This window comes from Strix aluco, chromosome 1, assembly GCF_031877795.1.
Source record: "Strix aluco isolate bStrAlu1 chromosome 1, bStrAlu1.hap1, whole genome shotgun sequence".
Lineage (NCBI taxonomy): Eukaryota > Metazoa > Chordata > Aves > Strigiformes > Strigidae > Strix > Strix aluco.
The window spans coordinates 76,611,269-76,636,807 of NC_133931.1; the positions used below are offsets into that span (position 1 = coordinate 76,611,269).

The window sequence follows — 25,539 nt, forward strand, 5'->3', positions numbered from 1 at the left end:
TGATAGAAATGAGAGTTGACAGTCAGATTCTGATGGAAGTTAAATGTATGGAATTCCAGAGTAACAGAAATCAGCAGTTACTCTGCCATATTACTGGTTAACAAATGATCGGTGCCTGGTTCGAGAGCCTTTTCACATGCTTTTAAGCCTGGGAGTCCAGCTTTCTAGCACTGATCGCAAGGCTGGTGCCTAAACTGAACAAGCACAGGGATTAAAGAGAGCAGACAGAGGCATCAGGAAGGAGGAGACCAAGATCAAAGAGAGATTCCTCCCTTGCTGTCACACATATTCTTAAAAAGCATGAAATTTCTCATACACAGTTTCTGTTAGCAACTTTGCAGATTCATACAGAAGAAAATGTTCCTTTTCTTCTTCTGGAATGTCTTCCTTTTGAACCTTCCTTCAATTGTCCCACAGGGAAGTGCAAGTGAGGCCACCCTGATTTCACTGCTTGCTGCAAGAACAAAAACTATCAGACGGGTGCAGTTAGAAAAGCCTGAGCTAACAGAAGCAGACATCATGGGCAGGCTGGTGGCCTATGCTTCTGATCAGGTGAGTACCTCTCAAAAACATGGAAACATGGGGTCTATACGTAACAATTTCAGCCATCTCAATAAGCAGGTGAATTAAGTATAGACTCTTTGGGTTGGTGACTATTTGGTTTTACTTGTTTACATCTTATTGTACTTCATAAGTGGGCTGGAATTTCATGTGTTCTACCATAATGCAAAGAATAAATACCTGGAGGTCAGTGTTATATCAGTATTGCTTTTTTACAACAAGAGCTCATTTGAAGTAAATAAAGATACTTGAGTAAGGTGTTAAGTTCAGTTGTGTTGAGTAAGCCTAGACCATCTTTTGTTACTTCTAGGCTTGTGTATCCATGCATGCACACATTATTTTCCTCCTACATACACATGTGCAAGCAAACACACATGCATCCTCCCCCTGTATGCACACATGGGTGCAGGTGCACGCACACAGACAAACCTAGTGTGTTAATATAGAGCAAACTGGTCATAATACTTGAAGAAGCCCAAAATATTACTATTTTTTTTAAAGAAAAAAACTTCTAAGATCTTCATGTATCAATCCAGCTAAGAAATCTTAAAAGAAAACAGAAAACATAATCCTTGATTTCTGACTGTGAGTGGTATTTAGCAGATTGAGTTAGACTAAATTCTCAGCAGGCCAGGACCATGAGAGGTTTTTACTGTTAATGAAATCAAATTTTAGTCTTGTGAGTTCTGCTGCTCCTACCTTTCTGACTCAGTAATCCTACTGAAAAGCCAAGCAATGTTATTTTGCTAAATAACTGTGACATTTTCATATCTAATTGTCAATGAGATAGAAGAAACTTATTTAGTACTTGATATTTAGTTTAAAGTAATATCTGATTATGCAGAATAAAATGGCTGGGTTTCAGGCTTACCTTGATTTACTACTAAGCGTGTGTTGAAAAGCACTGGAGAACAAGTTAAAACTACACTTGCTCTTTGCTGGTGGGAAGAGGGACTACGCTTGTAGGGTGAAAAGTCAGGATAAAAAATATGAGGAAAGATAACTGTTTTTAAAAAGGATATTTGTCCTTTTTTTGTCTGGAACCCTAAGGTCTGTATTACGCAACCACCAGTCCCAGAGAGCTCAAACTCTGACCCAGTGACGCACAAAGCCTTTTACTTGCTTTCATTTTTTGTCCCATGTAAGTGGCTGACCTGAAATGAGGACTGACAGGCCTTCCTGCCTATTGAAGGTCAGAGGATATTATGTTTACAGAAGGATTTGCCTTAAGATATTGCTGACCTTTCAAAGCAGATTGTTGTAGAGCTCACCGGTCCTTCTGCATTAAGAACAGACCTGTATGACTCATAGGCAATAATCCACAAAAGAAAGTAAACCTAAGCCATTCTGTGGGAGGGAAAACAATGCACTGACAGAGCACAACACTGCAAGAATGCATTAGGAGGAAGGTAAAAAGTTGACTGGTGAGGAGACCCAGAGCGCAAAGCTGAACTCAGATTTCATATATGTTGGGAGATCATTTTATCTTCTAGGCATTTTGGGAAAATCTTTATCCCATTGAAATAATTTTGCTTTGTGTTAATGAGTACAGAGCAGGACTGGCAACAAATCCTTCCTCAATAACTACTTGGGGGGTTGGAGAGAACAGAAGAGGATTCCTGTCTGGTTTAGTGCCTGGGGTATCCTGGCTGAGGCTCCTCTTGCAGGGGACACTGAATGTGAGACCTTGGAGCTGAGAGGAACATCCAGGTATCCCTGACAGTAGACACCTGACTGTTTGGGACCAGGACAGAAACCAGGGTAGTTTTTTGATATTCTCAAATTTTCTCAGGCCATTTCCTTCATCAGCCTTTTTTTGGCATATTTATTTGGGTATCTTAAGCAGCTACCCACTCATTTAACGGATTTCTGTTTGGTTCCTTGCTCTCCTCAAGGGTGGTGGGAGATTCTCGAGTACTTTGCTGAGGACTAGGAATTCCATGGAGAAGCAGGTTACTAAAGATTTGTTATAATACATCTTGGCAGTTTTAACCTTAAGATTGTGAATGGCTGTAGTTATCAGACAGCCTTACTACAATTTTGGAGATTTGAGAAAGCAATTCAGAAGTTCTGACTAACAACCTCAGTGTTATTATTATAGTTTGCTTATTTGCAATTCTTGTATAAATCAGTTATAAAATACCTCTTTCCATTGTACACTTGAATGAAGTATGATATTACTATGGTGCACATTGTTTCCCACTTCAAAAGTTATGTTTCAAGTCTAGACTTCTGAATTTTCTCAAGTTGGTGCCTAATTAGTTTACCAAAGTACTTTAACAAGAGGCACTGCTGAGATACAAGTTAATAGTAAATCTGCCTTTAAAACATGTCATTCTAGGGATATGTGAAGTTGAAAGGCAAAACCTTTATCTTCATCTGGTCTTGTTCAGTTTTGGCTTAATCTTTTCCGTGATTATATGCTAAATTAGAATAGAATTAGTAAGTGCTTTTGTAGGCACTAGCAAGAACCAACAAGGGTAGGATGGAGATTATGAATGAGAATAGTCACGATATGAAAAGGAGAGGAATTGTCTCTTTCAAATCAATGACAATGAAATTTTAGATGGTGAAAGATAAAAAGGTTTGGGGTTTTTTTAGTCATGCTCTAAAGGAGAGTATTTTGTGGCTAAACATACCTTTTACTGTTAACAGAGCTATTATTGTCTTGCACTTAACAAATTTACAAGAATTTCCTAGTGATATCTTTGTTTTTATTTGCCGAGACATGCTTTATGTTCTAAAAATACTATTTAAGGGGAATTCAAATAAAGTGGGTTATAAATAAAATAACATATTGAGAATGATCCTTAATTGCCTAACAAAATAAATGAATGATTGAACCATAATTTAGTCAGTAGGTAATCTAAAAAAGAATGGTCATGTAAGAAAACATTTCAGTCTATACCATACCATTACACATATTTTTTAGAGTTCAGCAAAGCTGAACACCATAAAAATATGCTAGTGAGGAACTGAATCATTATCAGGCAAGCTGATTATCTGCATGTCTTTTGGTTGATTTAGAGCCAAATCCTGAAGCTCTTAATCAATCTCACCTAACTGTGAACATGTTAATTAAAGCTCTCACTAAGGTTAATTGAACTCTTGTCTGAATGACGCCATGGCAATGGTCTCAAGAATACTTCAGGGTTTCTATTAGTGTATTGTGTGTGTGTGTGTGTGTGTGTATGTATGTATGTATGTGTGTATATATATACCTGTCCATCTGTCTGTCTGTCTATATGAAAGAGGGAGACATATGTATCTGTTACATACCAGTAACAGTCCCAGGATCTCAAGTATTGTTTTACTTGAAAGAAATGAATTTTTTTCTCTTAAAATTCAAATTAACTTTTTACATTCCGGTAAAAAGGTATCTGTCTTAAAACTTGCCCATTTCTTTGCAGGCTCATTCATCAGTGGAAAGGGCTGCATTAATTGGTGGTGTGAAGATTAAAAATGTTTCTTCAGATGATACATTTAGTGTTTGTGGTTCAGCCCTAAAGAAAGTTTTGGATGAAGACAAAGCTTCTGGTCTTATTCCATTCTTTGTGAGTACTGGATTTTAATTAATCAGTGGATTTATTGCTTCTGATAAGCTATTTTTGACATGACTAGATGATCTCATCCCTAACAGAGGGATCAATAGGCAGCCTAGCTAGAACACTAGGACAGGTTCCGTGAGTGTTCTTCACACACCTCTCTGCAGGAAGAGCAACTAATTTGAGCAGCTGGTTGCACTTCTCAGCAAAAATGATGTTTTAAAAGGACTTAAAGTTATATTAGCCAGTTGAATAAATGGAGGTAAATTTTGTAGTTGCATGTAAATCCTGCAGTGTTATAATCTCCTAACACTTGAATTCTGAACTGCCTCTTTTACAAAGGTATGCCTTTATTTTTCACTGATTTATTTACTTACACATAAAACAAGTGTAAAGACAAATTAAATGATGGTGTCTTAAACTTAAGTATTTTCAAGAAACAATAGTTTCCCCTCCTCGCTGCTTTAGCAAAGAAATGAACCTCCATAATATACTTCAAATATCATCAAGACAGACATTGTCAGACAGGTATTTGTGAGTATGTGACTTATCTCTAACAGGTAAGCTATAGGAAATCCAGCTGTGAAAGCTTTAGGTGTTATTAGTTCTTGTTATCTGTCCACTTTCTTTTCCAGAGATTCCTGCTTCCACAGCAGTCTAGCAAAAGCAAATGCTTTTATATCTCAGTAGCTAAAGCTCATAATCCCCCAATTTTTCAGAAAGAACAGTGTTAGATTGGATAAAATTCTGAAGTTTGGTTCTACTATGATAAGTACCTGATCGAAAAGAATATTTGCTTATTCATCAGATCTACTCCTTCTGTCAGTTCAGAACACCACCTTATTATTTCAAGTTAAAACAAGATTTTACCATTTGTTTTTTTCATGGAGTAAGTAACCTCTGTTGTGTTTTTGTACATCAACAAAATATTTCGCTCATTTCCAGTCATTATGCCTCTACAAAACTTGATTCAGACCATGGGCTGTATAGATTTATTAAAGGGTATAATATGCTACCAAGAATATGTTTTTACTGGCCTCCACTGAAGAAATTGGAGAAAAAAAACCCTATTTTAGAAACTGAGAACTTTAAAGTGGAATTTTTTAAGAGAGTCAAAAATATGTCACGATTTTTTCAGAAAAGTCATGTCTGACTTGATGGTTGTTTCTTTCATGTGGTAACACTTTGAAAAGGGCTAATGTGACTTCAATTTCTGTGAGCTGTTTTCAGAAGAATTAGCAGATTAAGCTTGTTTATAGTCATGGATAGGTGCCAAATGGGACAAAAAAGCTTAAATTTCACCGAGCTCTTTTGAAAATGTAATCTTTTTACTCTTGCTATTAACCTTTAGTGTCTGTTTTTATGTAGTATGAGGATGACTAGGGTGAAAAGTGTTATTCGTATGTGCAGAAAGTTGCTAATTTCTAGCCTGCCTAGAACTAGCGAGTCCTTGGGATGAACAAGCAGATCCCATCAGTTGCTTTCCAGTGTAAGACTATGACCGAGAAACGAAGCATCTCTAGGGCTTCCAAAATGAACTTTCTTCTGTGGGCTGCACCTGTTGAGGTGGAGATGTGCCATAAAGCATGTTTTATTTCTCTATTATATGATACCATCTCATCATATCTGATATAGGGTCCTACTTGTTTATCTCACTGTTAAACAATTACAAGTACAGTGCTATATAATATCTTGATGCACTAACTACCAAGTTAATGTGTTTTTTCCTCATCTTTTGTCCATTAACAAAAAAATGCAACTTGCCTCTCATACATATTAGTTCCTTATTAGTTTTTCTATGTGTACCAAGATGAAATAAAAATTTCTGTTTTATGTATTCAGTGACACCTTTACAAAGAAAGGGTGATTTAGCTGTTGTTTTTCTTCCTCTGTTTGCTTAGCTGTGCAAAACAGGCTTTCAAAGGCAGCAGAGGCTCAGTCTGAGTTAATATGGCCTGTACCAGATCTTCCATTTATTTGTATACATAAAACATGTCAGCTTAGATTAAACTAGATCTCATTATCCTTATGGTTGGCCTCTTAACTCAAAAGGTGTGTTAATTCTCTGTCATGCTTAGCAGCAGTCCGTGGACTGTATTAGTGCTCCCTTTTCTGGCTTGCAGATTTCAAAAGCCTTTCCATTTCTTTTGTTCTTGAGTAATTTGGTGTTATTTTGTTTTGTTCTGGTGACAAAGATATGCACATTGCCAAGGAAACACCTTATGCCACTTTATTCCTTGTCTTCCTGTATTTACTGATCCTTCATTAAGGGGAGTGATTCAACATCAAAGCAAAAAAGTTTAACAGAAGTAGTTCTGCCTGAAGATACTTGCAACAGCAGAGAGATCATTCCTAATGAAGACATCTTGGATGCATCCAAGCTGATGCAGTCTCCCTTATCAGCAAAAAAAAAAAGTTTTGTAGGGCATTAAAAAGAAAATACAAGCAAATTACAATGCCTTATAGGCATCATTCTCCTCTTACATTTAATGAATAAACGAGGAATCATTATACTGAACTTGATAGAAGTGCTCTGCTTGTAGAGGTGAGTGGAGAATCAGGCATGTTTGCTTGATGTGAAACAGGTTCTCTCATTACAGCAATCTGGTAATTATAGGATTGGCTTTCACATACATAGGATTTGGCAGTCAGCCTCTTTTTTGGGAGAGGCACTGTCTTTAAAACACATCTTTGAATTCCTATCCACCATCAATATTTTGATTACTAGCACTAGTAACGTGTATATCATTTTGTTCAGTGAAGGCTATCACCAATTAGTGTACCTAGACCTCTACCTTTGTTTCCTTTTTTTATTTCTAAATTCAGACTTGTGTTAATTTGTCTCTTTCAAAATACTTCTGCAGAAATTGAAACAGAGATAATTTCATACAGTAAAGCAAGCAGACTGTGCAAACAAAGCACTTAACCGTGTCAGGTGTTGAGGCACTGAAGCTGCCACAATTTACTGAGGACTAATTTCCAAGTGTGGTTGATATGCAGCTCTTCATCCGGTCACTGGTTAAGGGGGAGTTTTAAAGCATGTGGTGAAGTCATGTCCATTTTATTAATTATAAACACTAACCAGTGGTTAAGCACACGCATAAATGCCTTTCTCAGTTGAGCCCTATGCTCCCAGCTCAACGCAGGCCTCTGTGTTGGATGAATGTTGACCAGGGTCCACTGCATTCAAGCCTAGTTCACCTGAATGTAAGTGGCCTGTGAGCTTTATGCTGTCTTTCATAAATCAACACTGATATATTGCAGCTGGCATATATATAGTACAATATACTTCAACAACCTCATCCAGTATAAAGCTGCTATAACATGATCATCTTGCTGCTGAACAAAGGCCCAGTGTGAAATTTCTCTGATTCTAGCTGAAATTGCTCTTCTGAATTATGATCTGCAGGATATTAAGAAGCAGGCTGTTTGTATCTGGACTCACTCAGGAAACAATAAATCAGAATTAGACTGACAAAGGAGCCATCATTTCAGTCGAAGTTAACACTTAGATCCTCACCACACATTTCCATTTGGAAGAAGCATTCTTGAGACGTGTAAAAATGTCTAGGGTGATGTTTCTTAACCCACAGTTTGTGAATGATTTTGTAAAATACTGAATGGTGGTTTAGTAAACTGTTGCAGTTTTCTTCAAGCCACAGACGTTCTCATGAGTGTAAGCTGGCAAACAACTGAATGGGAGAAAACAGAAAAAATAAGAGAACGCTGAAAGTTCTGCCTCATTTTAGTTAATTGCAAATGAAAAGCTTTGTGGTGAAACTGTGCAAAATGTGTCCACATCTTTTTCAAAAGCTGTAGGAGGTCTTCCAGTTGAAAAGATTGAGAGTCATTGCTCTCAGGCATCATAAAGATTCATGCATGTTTCCTGACATAGCTCTTGATTTCAGGAAAGTAATACATGAGATGACTGATGCAAGCATTTTAGCTGCTTTGTATTCACAACCATGGCTGAGCCAAATTTGAAGTGCAGAACCTGAAAAGGGTAAGGCCTGCAGGCTATACTGAGCCATCAGTCCCATTTCTGTGATGCAGTCTGATCCCCACCCTTTGCACAAATGTGATTTTGCTGGTGTTACACAGGTTACAAATTGAGTTAGATTCACTGTGTAGTACTGAGGCGGGGTAATGAAAGTCCTGACAAGAACAGATGCTGTCACTTTAAGTGGTTTCTGAGAATTGAAACAAGTAGCTTTGAGGCTTAGACCTGCAGAGAGGACAACAAAATTATTTTAGAAACTGAGATATACTTTAGAGAATAATCCAGTATTTAAATAACTAAGCATATGTTTGAACGCATATAATCTCTCATTGAAGCAACATACTCCTTATCCTGATTAGGAGAATACTTTAACTGCAGTACAACACTAGTAACAATAATGTGTAACTTTCTATTGTGAAATCTCCATCATTATTTTAATTGCTGGGCTAGCCAAGATAATTTCACACTAATCTTGTCAGAAAGTCCACACTATATTATCATAAAATATGTGTATAAAAGCAGAGCTGAGTCTATAGTGCACTCTTCATTTGGGTATTTTCCAAACCAGTGGGTTAACTCCTATTCTTTATCTATATAGAAAAATTACAATTTTCATCATGGTATCCTCCATTTCTTGTGACTCAATTTGTAGATCTGTAGTTCAGCCAAAGATGAAATGCAGGTTTCTTCTGATTGAGAGAACATGTTAGGTAGACAATAATGTGATAATTATATTTTCACTGCATACATGCATGCCCTCTTAGTAAAAAAAAGGGAGCAAACTTATTCCTTTTTACAAAAATATCCTGCAATCTTTTTAAAGCAACCTCCCTCAAAGGATGATTGAACTTCTGAAGTTATAAACGTACCTCAAGGCACTGTAATTATTCTGTTCTCATGTGTCTCAGGAATATGGGAAGACCCAGTATAGATAAAGATTAGATTATTTTGAGGGAAAGATATGTTAGTAGCAAAATTTTATTAACTATATATTCAATGTACTTCTCATTTTCAGAACTGTAGTAGTTTCAAACTCAGGTTCTTAGTAGCTTGATATAGAAAAAAACACTGAATTGTCTCTTTCTTATTTTAATAATGACTTTTCCCATAGCCAGTATTTTTTATTGGTGTAATGAAACATGATTATAGTTATTAATATTCTGTAATTGTGAAGTGGGGGGAACATGTGCGCTGTCAGGGATAAAATGTTTTCACGGTTTTATATGACTACATTTAATCAGGTCTGCCCTATGTAGAGGCAGGATATGAATTCCTCTTTGAGTGTACATAAATTTATATGAATTGAGTACTGAGTAATTTCCATTAAACAGAAAAATTCATCTCCATACAACAATTTGAAATATCTATGAGGTATATGGTATAATATAGATGCAGAAATGTTCAAAAGTGTACTTAAAAGAGGTTTTTCCTCTCTAGCAATGGATTATTGAATTAGTTCAATATTCTTGGGATATAACGTTTTAAATTTCTTGCTTTTTGAATACATATCCACCTGCCCTTTTTACTGGAAGTTTATGTTAGTGCGTGATTTCCTAGAAATTTTGAAAAATCTAGTTTAACAAGTAGTAAAACAACCATCTCTCACTTTGCATGAATTCTCTAAAAACCTCGAACTTGCAAATGAAAATCCCATCACATTTATCCGACTCTTATAATCAGATTTTTTTTTCCAAGATGCTAGGCCTTTCTAGTGTGCTGTTGCCACTTTATTTCATAGAATGAAAAAAAGGAAAAAAAAGCTTGATGGGAAATGTGAAAAGCAAAAATAAACAAACATGTTAAAAATGTATGAGAAGTTATTGGGAGGACTAGTTAGGGAACCCCCGGAGGGAAAACGAACTCTTAGTCCTGAGATGTGTACAGGACCTGCTTCAAGATTGTGACTGTAGACGATTTGTAACAGTTTCCACTCTCCGATAGCTGGTAGAAGTGAAAAAGTCAATAAAATCTCTAGCCTGAAAGTGGGTGACAATTTATGAATGAGGATGAGTGTTCAAGGGGACAAATAAAAGGGTAAAATATTAGTAGCTATCGAGCAGTCTGTTTAATTAGAGCAGATATACTTAGTGAAAATGTGTATCACCTTTTAAAACAGAAGGGAAAAAGACCCTCCTGAAAAAGCTGGCATTGTTTAACTTTTGAGTAATGGGAACTCCTAGAATTAATGAGATAGCAGTGAAATGCAGGAGAGAGAGCATGTGAATGTCCAGCCTAGAAGAATAGAAAAGAGCATACACTTTAAGTGAAACATGAGCTTAGGCTATAATAGATTGTAGGATTTTGGCAAACAATTTGCTACTGGCATAGTAACATGAAAATATTCTTCTCACAAGTAGAAAGCTTATTGTGTTAGAGAGAGACTAAAAGCTGAAAGCAGATAAGGCCACATCAGGTAACATAAATGTGAGCAAAATCCTTTTGCTTCCGCACATCACAATGACCATAACAGAACAGGCCAGGAGTCCACCCCGTCCCACACATTCAAGCCACCAGCTGCACTTCCCAGCTAGGCACCGGCAACATGGCGCATCCTGCAGCAGTGATAGCAACGCATGCTGCTCTTCAGTGAGGACATTCTCTAGTATAGCAGGAAGACCTACTGTACTGTACAAACTAAGCAGACGCTTAAGAAATAGAAGACACTACTTGGCATGTTGGATGAGCCAGAGAAGTCCAATGCAGAGAAGGAACCACTGGAAATATTTCCTGATGGTATCACTCCTGCTACAAGGGAGAGCAGTGAACCCAAAGGCCCTGGAGCTGTGAGACAAAAATGCACTGTATGGAGTTTTAATGGATAAGTGTATCTGTGTTTTGCTATGACAGTACGTTTGCTTCTTGAAAGGTCTAGTGGATGGACAAGTATTGTCTCGGTGTTCCTTTGTCTTACAAGTCTCGTCATGAATTCATGGAGGGATGTGCACACACACACCCCGCCCAGAAAAATGTGGCTAGTTGCAGATATATGGGGAAAAACAGTGAAATCAAGGGATAGTGCGTTGACAGTGTACTTGGCAGAAAAAGTAACCAGAAGTACAAAAACAGAAATCCCAAATTCTGGATTTGTCATATTTATAATAATCTCCTGGCTGTACTGTAGTTTGTGTGTGACCTTGGATAAATGATCTAATGCCTTTGTACTTCAATACTCTAACTAAAACCCAGCATATTTCATTTGCCTATTTAAAATGTAAAGTGTCTTTTATTATATAAAAATCCAGTACAAGGCAAAAACCAGATCCAGCCTTTATTAGTGCTTACAAAAATGAGACAAGGTGTTTAAAACATAAGTGTAGCAATGAAAAATAAAGTAATGGCAGTTTATATGCACTTGGTATTTGTTTTTTTGGGTTATAAATTTCCTGCATATTCCCAGTAAATTACCATAGCTCATTTTCACCTAGTTATATCATTTTTCTACTGTAAAGCTTCAGCATTTTTGTTGCCTGTGCTTTTGGCCCACTGGTCATGTAGCAGTTTACATTAAATGAGACATTAACAGAATGAAGGAAGAATGTTCCAGTATTTTAGGATGAATTTGGGAGAAAAAGTTTCTCAGGGAAAAAATCTTGAAAGCCTAATGGTGAACATATGCTAGTGGTGAACAGGTCCCAGGCTGCAGGTCCATTGAGCTCAAATCAGTTACAAGTCCCTGTTACAGAGCTGTGACTCTTTAATTCAGGCAATAACATTTTATGATCCATTCTGTCAACAAGAATTCCAGCACCTTTAAGTTGCTCAAGTTCAGAGCTTGCTTATATACCACAAACTGCAAATCATTTTGATGATAATTGCATATGTGAGGTTAGTATTGGGTCACATGATAAGCATGTGGAACACAGAAAATATATAAAATATAGCATTAATATAATGCTGTGACTATATTGTATTACTTACCAGTCAATTTTATATTAACATTCGATTTTATGTATCTGTCCTAATGGATGCTTATGGAGCTTAGAAAAAAAAATTAGATTCTTAGAAGTTCCACTGACGGATAGGTATAAAACCAATTTATTTTGCCCTATATAATCTATTCTCTCTGTTTATTGTTGACTTTGCAGGCAGGTTCTTTCATTTGATAATTTCTTTGCTGTAACACTTAATTTTTTTTGCCTTTGTTTTTTTGGCTCTGCAGTTCTGTGCAACACTTGGAACCACACCTTGCTGCTCCTTTGACAAACTGTTAGAACTGGGTCCTATTTGTAAGTCTTTGCTGCTGCTTTCTAAAATTAAAGATTCCAGTTTAAGCCACGCTGAGTCTTTTCCAGGGCATTGTGCAATGTCAGTGTCCAAATTCAATAAGGCTACTTATAGATGAGACCTTCAGTTACAGTTTGCTTTCTAATATTAGGTCAAGCAGCAAGCTTGCATTCTCAAACCGTTAAAGAGTACAGAGGACATTGCTTCAAGGGTGTTTTTGTTGGGGAGGTTGTATTTTGGAACACTGTCAGTTAAAAATTACTGTAAATCTTCTGTTTGTAACATTTTTCTTCAAGCCCCTTTTCCTGCAAGTGCATCTAGAGAAATGATGAATATTAGGGAAAAGCTGAACTCTAATTCTTCTCTGCACCAAGTGCTTTGTTTCTGTCTGGTTCTAACTGCTATAAAAAGCAGGGAAATATGAACTAAAAATTTACATGTATTCTCCTTAATCCTTCCTCTCCATTTCCTGATTTTCTTCCTCTTGCAAGAAAGAACAAGTGCCAGGGTGTTTAATGCAGTGACTGAGTCAGGGACTCTGCAGAAGTATTTCTGTGTTAGTCAGTTGTGTCGCGCTTTGATCTGCCCCAAGTCTTGGTCAAAAGCACACGCTTGCTGGCTGATGAAAATGCAAGAGCCCCCAAGACTCAGTTTCTCCCAATTCTCCTTTCTGAAATGGTTTCATGTAGTCTGTTTAGCAGCTAGAGATTAGTTTCCTGTTCGGGTTATTCCTATAGACCTGACCTAATAAAATGATGACACCAATACTTTTAGGTATAGCAACTAATCATGTGTGTTTCACCAGTTGCTCTCAAAGATTTCCTGCTTGTGCAGCAGAGACCAGAAAGATTGCATGCTATTCAAATCATGTCTCATGCTAGCTTTTCTGTGTGCAGGTGAATTTTCTTCTTAATATACATAAGCAGTAGTCCTATAAAATAAAGGCAATGTCTCAAAGCAAGTATATTTAAAAATAAATAATCAGTTGAACTTTGAACATGTTTTCAAATAAACCCAAGTCATGGATGTTATGAATAATATTTTATTAGCTTTTTCCAGACATTTATGCAAAAAAAAATGTAGTTCACAAGAATGCAAATTCCAGCATGAACTTGGTGCCCAGTTGCAGATCCAAAGGGATATACCTCTGTATGTAGAAATACCCATGAGAATTATTTGGTGACCAGGGTAAAGCTGTTATGTGGGCTTCAGTCATCATAGACCAGAATTGTTACTGTGTGCATTAATAGGTGATCAATAGCAGAGTGTGAATACTAATTTACAGACAATACATGAGAGGCTCATATGCTAAAATATTTCTGCAGAAACCATTCAGTGACTAATCAAAACTAGCACTTTCTTAACCTTTCAGTGTGTAAGTTCACTTATGCATAAGTGCATAAGTGTCTCAGTCCTTGAAACAGTTTACTGCACATAGTTCAAAAGCATGCGCATGCACATGTATCAGTATGTAAAAAATACCATTTAGAAACATGTGTTTGTGATTCATGAGTTAGAAGTGGGGAGCACAGCTAAAACTCTAGCTCCTCTTGCTAAAGTAGATAGTTTTACTACTGTAGAAATGATACCTACATCTCTAGATTCATCTTTTTAAAGTATAATTTCTAATGGTTCTTAAAATAATTTAAGATTTTATGTTGCTTAATATTAATAAGATAGACCTAGACATGTAAGGACTCTGTTCCAGTAAAAGTGGCGAGGAAGAAGAATATGTATATGTTTTGTATACATCTTTATGTATTAATGGAAACCCAGATGGTAGAAACGTTTAATCTCTTAATTTAATTTTAAATTGGGAAAATAATAACATCAAAGAAAAATATCTCAGGCACTTGGTTTCATGCAAATTAATAGGGCTTTTTAGTCTGCTGTTTAATTTATTTCCTCTTCAATTACTTTCTTTTTAGGCAATAAGGAAAATATCTGGATGCATATTGATGCAGCCTATGCTGGGAGTGCATTCATCTGCCCTGAATTCAGGCATCTTTTAAATGGAGTGGAGGTGAATGAAGTGTTTCTTTTCTAGCAGCCTGCTAAAACCTTGCTCTTCCATAGAATTTTTGTCTTTCTTATGTATCCAACATTAATGGCTCTTCTAGAATCTCTGAGTACGCTGCACTTCAGTTTGCACTACAAATCCCTGTATATTCTATTACATATGTTTATATAATTTTTACTGGTTTATTCTGGGAATGTGCAAGTTACCACAGTATGTTAAAGTTTGTCATTCAGAATAGCAAGTGGTAGTGAATCAACAAAGTATCTTACAAAATAGAAAAGAGGAACTTTTTCCCAAATATCCAAAAAGGCACGTTTATAACACCCTAATTCTACATTGCACAAAAAAGAAAAAGAAAATAAGTTCAACAAATTAATGAGCTCATTATGTCTGATTTTTTGCTTACATCCTGAAAGTCATACAGGATACAGCCAGTAGCTGTATCTCAAACAGACAGGGTTTAATAACCAAGAAAGCTAAATGAAATATTCCCCAACAGCACTCCTGTTCCTTTTCCCCCCTCCCTCACTGAGCTACTTGGCATTCAGTTGCTTAGATAAGAATACTTCAATTTCCTGCTGCTCCCTCAGACAGTCTGATAAGTCCTTGTCTTCCACGTCTGTGGAGAAAATATTACTGTTTGGTAAAGCCAGAAGTTTAAACACAGCACTGATAGGTAGTGACTAATGAAGAAGAGGAGGGAAAACCCCCTCACAAATAAAGCATTTCTTTCTGTCTCTTTTTTTATCAGCACATGAAGCTTGTTGTAATTTCCTGTAGGGGAATATTTTTTAAATTATTATTATTGGTTCCTGAAGGAAATGAAACAGCATCCCTTGTCTGGGCCAGCATTTGTCATAAGAGTAAATATTTAACAACCATGAATAGGTTTCCTACCTTACATAGTACAGGGAGATAGCTAGATAGATGTATAGATACATAGATGACAGACAGACAGATAATCTTCTCTTATGAGAGCAATCATTAATTGTTTACAAGTGACAGGGAAGGTTATGAGAAGCAAACGAGAACAGAAAAGTTCCATATGGAGTAGTCAGACCCTGGTGCTGCCAGGCCCCCATCTCTCTTTTTTTAAGGCTGATGGCTTCTGCCTTTGTTAAAACACAAACCATGGATGAAGCCTTCCCCACACGATGTCTTGTCTTACCTACCTGGGTTTCCTCGGATGCCACGCCTAAACATATGTCAAGTAAAAAGGGGCCTGTTGCATGATTTATATAAACATGTATTGTGAATGCTTATTCTGTGTTGGTTTTTCTTTTGACTTAGATGAAAAAATGACTTCTACTGAAAGAAAATACCCTGGCAGTAAAAAAAAAACAAACCGCATTTCCTGGTTGGTTGTAATTTTATGAATGAATGTGATACGCAGATTCTGAACTAATATTATTTGTCTCCATATATGAATTTTCTGTGTATATGTTTAATATTATTGGAAATAGTAAGCGTAGTGAATTGTTATTGGAAATTGGGATATGAATCACAATGGATGTTCCTGAGTATGCAGATTTTTTTTAGTTTACACTGACATATGTACTTTTCCATAACATATGTATCTAAAAAGTATAATGGTTAGCAAATGCTCAAAATGTTGATAATACCAACAGCCTAGCTGCGCACCTAACCTGAATTCCATCCCCAAAATAAATTTAACTACAAAAGATTTAACTACAATAGTTATTAAGTAAGGTGCCATCAGCATGAACATTATCTAGAAAGACCCAATTCAGGAATTCATTCATAGTTAAGATGTACTCAGACAATTTGACAAAGTTGTATCATTAGGACATGGATCCTTTTCTCTTTCATAATTCTTTTTTTTATTGATCCATTCTCAGTTTGCAGATTCATTTAACTTTAATCCTCACAAATGGCTCCTAGTGAATTTTGACTGCTCTGCTATGTGGTAAGTATTACAGTACAAGGAAACATTACAAGAGACAAAAATAATGTGTTAAATTACTCTGCCTTTCTATCAGTAGACATTTATTTACGTTTCTCTATTGAAATGAGGAGTTCTGGATAGCTTTAACTCTTGTAAATTATTTACAAAATTCAGTCTTTCATTTAATCCAAATTTCAAATAAGTAAAATTTAGAAATAGGCCTGATCTCTGCATTATGTTCCAGAGAGAGAGAGAGATCCTGAAAAGTCTGCAGATTCATATTTGCTCCATTTTGGGACTGTTTAAAACATAAATGAAAAAGCTTCAATTAAGGATGTTAATGCAATGAACAGCATGCTAAACAGAGCTTTTTCTTCTTTTTCATAAAATTTATTTTTGTTTGAGCCTTGATTCTTTCAAAAGCTTTTCCAAAAATGCTTGGGATTTGGCTGATGAAAAGCAGCTGATTTCAAAAAGAACTATTTATGCAATTTTTTACTGATTTTCAATTTCCCAGAGGACAGCAGAGACAACATTTTGGTATAAAAAGATGCCAGAGTAGAAACCTGTAGACATAATTTGAAACAAAGCAAAGTATCATAGCAGTAATAGTAGCAGTAATAAAAACATCCCATAATAGATTATATATTGTGTCCCAACCTGGAATATCCAGATCCTAGTGTCTACCAGCATCACAACTAATGATACTTATTAGCAAAACAGAAGCTATTCAGTAAATGCAGACTATTTACCAAAATAAACAAAAACATTAATTTCAGTTATAATAGAACAAAATTTGCAAAAATTAAAAAAGAAGGAAAAACTGAATGATAAAAAGAAGACGCCAAAACATCATCCAGAGAAAGGTCACCTTATTTAAAAGAGACAGTGATCACTCAGTTACCTTCAGCTCTCAGCAAAGTTGACTTTTCCACAAATATGTAGATTATGCAGATAATGCATTACATTTTTTACTTTAATAGTTTTCCTGATGTAGGCACTTCAAATATACCAAGCCATTATGTTTTTTATTTCCTTTCCTTAGAGTAAATGGCTTCCATTTTGGTTCTGATTCATCAATAGTGCCAAGACTCCAGTTCATAAGTACCTCGTAACTAGTTGTGTCTCTCTGTATATGAAAACAGGAAGACAATGAAACTCCTTTGCTAGTTTCTCCCATCTTTTTCTCATCACTCAAAGACTTTCTTAACAAAGTCGTCACTCAGAAATGAGACAATACACCATCATTCTCTTTAACGTTTGTAGGACAATTAGGGGCCAGAGTCTAGTCCCTACCAGTTTAATTTCTCATTAATTCTGCTTTCCCTGAAAACCTTGTGGAACTATGTTAAAAGTGTTTTACTTGGCTTTCCAGGAAAACAAGGAATATACAATCACACTGTCAGTTTATGTTCCCATCTCGGGTGATTTTAGCTTCTTGCTATCAAAGCTTAGACTTTAGATTTAGGAAAGTATTCTTTTCCATTTTGTTTCTTGCCTTATTTTTAGATAAGCCATTGCATAAAATGCTTGTTTTCAAAGATAGGAATATTCCATTACAAGGAATCTCAGGAGACCTTGCAACATGGCTCCTTACTCAAGGTGAAAGCTTCAAAACTATAGCTGTTCAGGCTTCATTTCAGCAAGGCATTGAGGTATAGGTGTTATTCACTTAATAACAAATGAAGTATATATTTAAAGTTAAACTCTTGACATGAAGCCAGATCCATCATCCAACTACTTCTAAGGCCCATGTCCAAAATTCACCTCTCTTATCAACTGTAACACTGCCTGTTAAGGTGAAATGTAATAAAGGATGAAGGAACCTGGTGAGGAAAAAGTAACAGTGGAGGATACGTAGTCCTCCTGGGATTCATGGGAAGTATTAACCGTGATATTGTAATATTACAGAAAGATTTGAATAAACAGTGAACAACATTTCAGAATCAAATTAAGGTGAGTTCCACTGACAGCCTTCCCAGCACTTTTCCCAATAAACACTCCCATTTCTTTTCCCTGCAAGTTGATTAAGATAATCTAGCCATTAGATCTGTAATGTAATTATTTAACTACTCAGTGCAATACGTAGCAGTGATGTCATTTGGGATTTGGAGGCAATTTTCATTATAAACCTTTTGTAAAATATTCTCAGACTTCTTGATGTACAGAAAAGAGCAGTGAATTTCCTATGAAAAGAAATTTAATGTAGCCACTCCAAGAGGGGTATATTTTCAATATTCAAATGTTAGGGTCCTTTAGAGACTTTGCCTTGAAACTACCAGTCAGTTTTGCCTGACTTGTTTAATTGGTATCCTGGAGTGTTATAAAATAGGAAGAAGTGTCTTCTTTCAGAGAGAGTGAAAATAATAATCTTGCAAAGTCTTGGTATTTTTGCTTTTCTATTATTCTTTTCAGGGTTTAAGTGTTAACATTTTGTTGGGAAGGCTGTTTTAGTATTTGGAAGGAAGGTGCTTACAGGAAATGCTTATCTGTAAATAGAATTGAAATTTTCCTGTTGGTTTATAATATGAAGTCAACTTTTTTGGTTATTGTATCTGCCATTTAAAATAGAATAGAGTGAGGGTGTTAAATGCTGCAGATGTGCGATCCAAGTAAGTCACTTTTCACAGATTTTCACTACTTCATCAGGAGTTTTGTTGCGTATTTTGTATTATGAGTACTTAATATGTGAATCTGTGCCACTCAAGCTAGATTTTAGTAGGTCTATTAGCATAACATCAAGCCTTAAAAAAATTGTAGTTTATCAGTGACATTTTTGAAATATATATTCACAAATCTTCAGTCAACCAGGGGTATTTGCAAAGAAAGTCAAAACCACTACTTCTGTCCATTACCAGACCATGCAAGCACTTACTGCAAAGAAGTATAAATACACAGGGTAAAATCTAGACGTGGTGTATAGAGGTGCAACTCAACTAGTTCATATACATTGATGTCCAGGCTCTGGATTTATTTTAGTAATCCTTTTAGACAGTTTTTCATGGTTGCCAGATTAAGGCCTGTGAAGTCCCCAAACGGAACAGACACCATCTTTTAAAAAGGCAATAACATCACCGAGGAAGTACAAGATGACAGCATTTTTATGTCTTCTAAGCTAGATGTTCCTGCAGAATACTTATCTGTTCCATTGTTTAGCACAGCATATTGCAGGAGAAAAAATGAAGCTCTCACAAGACAACTAATGGATATTGCTTGTAACTTGGGTTAGTTGCGTACAGAATGAGCTACTGAAACATGAATATATCAAAGTAATCAAACATATCAAATAAACTACAGTAGAACAACTTAAAGTTTGTTAAAAATACTTACCCTAATTAAACTTGCTTTCAGCTAATAGGTTCTTCCTTCTGTCCATAGGACATTTCCAGCACACAAATAGGTTCTTAATTGTTTTTATTGAGAGCATTCTGAATATCTGTTACTATTTTTCATGTGCATAGGATTCCTTATCTTCAGCTATGTACTTCCATACCTGAAGGCAAGTACTTAACTGTCAACCTTTGTACTTTCCTGACCATTAGTGAGAGGAAGGGTTTTTGTTTGTTTGACTAAGGTGTTTTATGAGCACAGTCTAGATGTGGATGAGAGTGGGAATATGTACTGTCTGTGCATTTATACATACACACTGAAATATTGGAAATTAGATTTTTACTTAGAAATTTATAATTTTACATTAAAACCCAGAAAGAAAACAGATGCACAGAAAATCATAAAAGGTTTGGAGTTTTGTCATTTAGAGTGTCCCCGTGGTGACATAATTATTGCTTACTTTGTAATATATTTATGAGCCTAATATAATGATGTAGCAGTCTTTCCCTTTTTGATTTCCGGTTTCTTCTTCTTCTGCCTCTGTAAACCCCAACATTTGTGGAGGTGAGTCAGTCTTACACAGAGTGAAGCATGAACCAGCAAAATCTTGTTACTACCCACTGGCAAAACGTAGTTTATTCTCTGTAAAAGGGGCACATTGACTTCTGAACATCAGTCCAGTCACAGCACCCACTAGCTGGCAATAGTAAGGTATGCTTCTCAGTTTTGCATTGTGCTGCAGTATGTCTGTCAGTAATTGTATATTGGACCCAGCTACGGGCAGGGTGGCACAAGAGGGAAGCCTGAGTCTGGACCGGGGTGCTCGTCCCTACCAGTGGCTGCTGCTGCCACCACCGAAGCAAGGAGAGACAGTGGGCAGCATCCACAAAGCCTCACCACGGCTGTGCATGTTGTCTAGGAAGCCACAGCTCTTCCCACACAGCTTTGTACTGCAGTAATTTCAAGGCAACTTCTGTTGACTGCAAACATTAACATTGCTTCAGCTAGTCTCACATTCTGGTGTGAGTGTCTATCACCATAAAAAGATCCTCTGTGTCTGTTTCTTGTCTGTTTTTAAATATGCAGTCGTGCAGTCATGCTGCCCGTTCCTGCTGAGCCTTACACTTAACTACTTGTAAGTACAGTACTGATATGGCTGTGAAAAAGCACTGAAAATGGCACAGGCTGTGCTCAGGAAATACGCCAGTTTAAACACATACAATTTGCCTTCATTTCTTGTGGCAATTTAATCCCTTAAATTTAATTCTTTCTTTTTTATACAGGGTGAAAAAAAGATCAGATTTAACAGGTGCCTTTAAATTAGAACCTCTTTACCTGCAGCATCACCATCAGGAGTCTGGTAATTTTATAAATAAATTAGATTATTATTATTTTGTTTGCGCACTGATATTTAATAGAAAAAAGGACTTAAGATGAAAACTGAAATTCTTAAAACTACCTAAGTTGTTTAGGAGCCTATTTCCATTTTCAGAGTGCCCTAGGGAGTTAAGCCTATTAAAGTGCAAACACATGTCTAGTGAGATTTAGTTAGTATAGAAAGCAATTGAGGGAAAGACATTTTATAAAGCATTATATGAATACTTTTGTATTGGGATTTCCCCAGCTCCAGACTTACCAGTGACTGTAGGAGTGTTGAGAAAATTCTTGATGATCTTTTGGCAGTCAGATAAATGTATTATTAGATGCTGTGTATTGAGTCCCTTAACCTGCCTTCCTCAACATACCTTTCTCCAGAATGGTTTCAAGATCTGATTTGTTTTAGAGTTTCTAAGTCTGTGACCTTTTTTCTTAGCTATTTGTTGAAGCTCTGATTTCAAATTTCCAAAAACCCATGCCAGGAGCAAACAGTCCCTGAAACCGCAAAGAAGGGGTGAGCTGTGTTTGGTATCTGTGCTCTATTTTGAGTGATAGTTATCTGGGACATTATCCTGTTGCTCTCATGTTCTTGCATTGATTGTAGAGAAGGCGGTAAGTGCAGGCTATCCATCTTGTACAAAATGCTCATGAAAGCTCTTCACAAAATGCTCGCAAAGAACTTACAAATCTTAGGCCCTGCAAAAAGCTCCTTAATGGATTAGCGCTGCTCCTTGCACATACCTAGCAACTGCAGAGCGGCATTTGCCATCCTGAAGCCCGTTTTTACACATTCAGTTATTAACTGATTAATTGTGAAGAAAGACACAGCAGTGCAGTGTCAAGATGTGGTACAAGTTCCCTCATAACTTTCTTAAGAGGGTGAATCACATGTGGATGTTCTTACTGTTTATTTTGTATTTTTCCTGGAACTGCTGGTACTGATCTGTGTTCAGAAGTGTATCCTGAGTATTTTTATCTTCTCTCTGTTATGGCTTTGAACTCATTGACATTTAAACTAACACCATCCGGAATTCCACCATTCACTAAAAAGCCCTAGGAAAAATGGATTCTTGTGCCTAAATCCTGAACTGGCAGAAATTTTGCATTTTATTCTTTTTCTACATTTCTAAGCAATGTAAATATAGAACAGTGCAATAAACAGGAAAATGCAGTAACTCTGGAGCTGAGGTTCACCCTCCAAAGGCTAGAATTGTTAAGAAAAAGCATATATACTGTTTTTTTTCTTTTTTAATGAAAAATACAAGTTATAGCAAATAAATTTAAGTCACTAGCTTTTACTTTGCATACATGAAAAATATTTCTCTTCAGGAGAAAAAATTCCAACCTTAACTAAAGTGAAAATATGTTCTCGTGACAACTGACAGTACTGATACAAAAACCTTAGGTCTTCCCCAGGTTAAAAAACACCAGAAGAAAATCAAACCTTTCTTAAAACTAGGTGCTTTCAGTGTGGCCACCTAGTTGACCTAAAAACTTCATCTCCCAATGTGGATAGTAAATTGTTCAGCCTTTGTCAGCTGTGATAGCATGTTATGTGATCTGGACAGAACGATTTCAGAGAGATCAGCTGATTACTAGCAGTCCAGTGACACTAAATTTTTCTATGCTCTATTCCTATTTGATATCAATTTTCAAAAGAGCCGGACAACACTTTTTAAAAATGCAAATACCTCTAGTTAAACTGTTAAATTCAATCCACACTTATGTCTTCAATAAACATAGTCAAATTTGCATAGGTGCAAATTTGTTGCGGTCCCTATTGATCCCTGTGTGATTTATGGGATGTTAGCACTCCTGGAAATATGCCTTGTCTAATGGATGGTCTTATTTTCTGAGTATGTCTCAGGTCTGAAAATTCCCATCATGGTTTACAAGGCAAATGAAAAGCATTTTTGAATTTGCTCATCTCTCACTCAAGAATTTAAATGAGCGGAAAAATATCTCTATCTGTGAGCAATTACTCTTAATAACCACATGGCAATTATGTGTGCCCCCAAGGGGAAGGTCTTTATTTTGTCATTAATTATAATTTTATGTGATTTGCATCATGACACCAGGAAGATTATACTAGCTTGCCTGGCAACCCAGGATATAGGTCAAATCCTAATGGCAGTGTTAGAAGAATGCAGCTTTATACTCTATTGTGAATGCCACATATGCTCCCACAATGCAATTCCTCGTGGTTAAATACAGATGTAAGACTAAGGCTTGTAATCAAGGACTAATCATTGATTGCATTCTGCTTCACAGCTTGTGAAAGGCGTTGTTGTGGATCATTAGACATAGCCCCTTACAGGAGCGTAGGATTATTTATCTAGCACCAGTTGCTTTACTCTCTTTACTACCAGTCTTGCAGCTATCAAACAAAAATGGCTGCTACAATGCAGAAGAATGTGATTGTTATCAAATTGCCTCGTTTCTGAGCTGAGACAACTACATTCATTTCCTGAAGTCCAGGAACAGGTTAATGATTGTTGATTGTTGTGTGGTTTTTTTCATCTGGAAAATAACCTAGTAACAGGTTAAAGATCCAAACAGCTATATGTCGCAGGGAGGAAGGACCATGTTTTTTCCTATGTTTTGTCTGTGTAGATGAGAGAACATTGGCAAGAGAGCTTGTAAAACAGGAAATACAGTCTTTTTTTTTTTTTTTTTAACTCCTAGAAAATGTAAAGGCTGAGAATTATGTAAATGACATACACTGGTCAAATTCAGAAGTTCTATATAGTACCCTGCAGTTCAGAATTCTGGGAGCGCTTAGACAGCACTTTCCCGTGGAATTTAAGTACATACTTTCCTATGAAGCTTATACTCACTCCACTGCAGAGTAATAAAGCAGAATAAGAAAGCTAAGCAGATGCTTCCACATTTTCTTAAAGAAGTGCTTTACATTTTACGTCAGTTTAATTTCTGTCACTGTCTTACTGCAAGTAATCCAGTTTTATGTTACAGCTTCCTTTACTGAGAAATCAGTTTGATTACCTGATTCAAAGAAAAGGTAGACGCATCTTGACTCTGTGTGCTTATATAAAAGATAACTATTAATGCCCTCTACTTGCCTCCCTGGACTGCTTTGTGGCTTAGTCAGTCTGGGTTTGTAAGGGGCTTTCAGTACATCAAATGAAAAGCCATAAAAAACCACAGAATACTATTGTCCAAGCAGAAGGAGGTCAATTCTGAGTCAAATTTTCCAGTCACGTATCAGACATGCTGAAGAATTAGCAACAAATACATGAATGAGCATAAAAGGTAGGTAGAAGTGGATTATTTTAAAAAAGTGTTACCGGTACACTAGGGTAAAGGTGGTGACATTTCAGAGCAGAGAATGAGTGATGAAGTGAGTTTGGGGATTCTGCAAAGTGTTTATTACAAAATTAATAGTAGCTGTTTTATATACTACTTCTTTTCCTTACAAGAAGAAAAAAAACATAGTATTTAGTCCATCATCTACCCAGTATCTGCAGTATAACAGAAAGGAAAATTGTGTTTCTTCTCCTGTAAACTTTAATCTGTTAGTGGTATATTCTGGCTAGCTAAGGAATGAAGCTTATTACAAGCACCTTCATTTAGCATGCTGCTGAGTATCCTACTAGGTATTTAGTGGCCCTGTTGACACTGATGATGCAGAAGTTTGTAGCAAATGTACAGGATAGCTAAGAGACAGTTTTTTCAATAACATTAGAATGATTAAAAGCTTTGGCTGTTGTGATGAAGCAATGTGAACATTTTTTCTTTAACTTCCAGGCCTTGTAACAGATTATCGGGTAAGTACAGCATCAGTGTAATAATTCATATTATTACTGGTATATACTGATATTTTCAGGACTTTTATTTTCCATTACTATCATAAACCTCAAAAACCTTATGCTTCTTTCCAGGAAGGATGCAGCTTGCTAATTTTTTAACATTCCTTAAGCTGAAACTTTAAACTCTATTTTCTGAAAAAAATTGTTTAAAGGCTGAAATTTTCTTTCATGTGCAATATCTCAAGGTTTAGGCAGTAGAAAGAAACATCCTAGAGATTATTTTTTTTCCTTAAGATAGTGAATAATACAATTTAAAAAAAAGGGTATGTGCTTTAATGTTTAACTAGTAGAAACATGGTTGTTTTGAAATGGAAAAGGGCCTGTCATTGTAGATGCTAGCCCCACAACTATAAATATTGTACATGAGCTTCTGTCATGGTTTAACCCCAGCTGGCAACTAAGCATCACGCAGCCTCGTGGGATGGGGAGAAGAATCAAAAAAAAAGAAGTAAAACTCATGGGTTGAGATAAGAATAGTTTAATAATTGAAAATAATTGAAATATGATTATGATAATGATAATAATAAAAAAATAACATCAATAATAATAATAATAATGAATAATAATAATAATAATAGTTGTAATGAAAAGGAAGATAACAAAAAGAGAGAGAAATAAAACCCAAGAAAGACAAGTGATGCACAGTGCAATTGCTCACCACCCTCTGACTGATGCCCAGCCAGTCTCCGAGCAGGAATCCATATCCTCAGGCAACTCCCCCCAGTTTATATACTGAGCATGACGTCCTA

General features: G+C 36.3%; 1 protein-coding gene across 1 annotated transcript in view; it reads left to right on the forward strand.

Moving 5' to 3' along the window:
* Window positions 1-25,539, forward strand: part of DDC (dopa decarboxylase) — a 60,848-nt gene that overhangs the window by 18,386 nt on the left and 16,923 nt on the right. Inside the window, exons 5-11 of the mRNA XM_074825426.1 lie at window positions 418-552; window positions 3,972-4,115; window positions 12,266-12,332; window positions 14,259-14,353; window positions 16,210-16,277; window positions 20,870-20,946; window positions 24,729-24,748. Of these exons, the coding sequence (XP_074681527.1) occupies window positions 418-552; window positions 3,972-4,115; window positions 12,266-12,332; window positions 14,259-14,353; window positions 16,210-16,277; window positions 20,870-20,946; window positions 24,729-24,748 (606 nt within the window). The remainder of the gene's footprint in view (window positions 1-417; window positions 553-3,971; window positions 4,116-12,265; window positions 12,333-14,258; window positions 14,354-16,209; window positions 16,278-20,869; window positions 20,947-24,728; window positions 24,749-25,539) is intronic.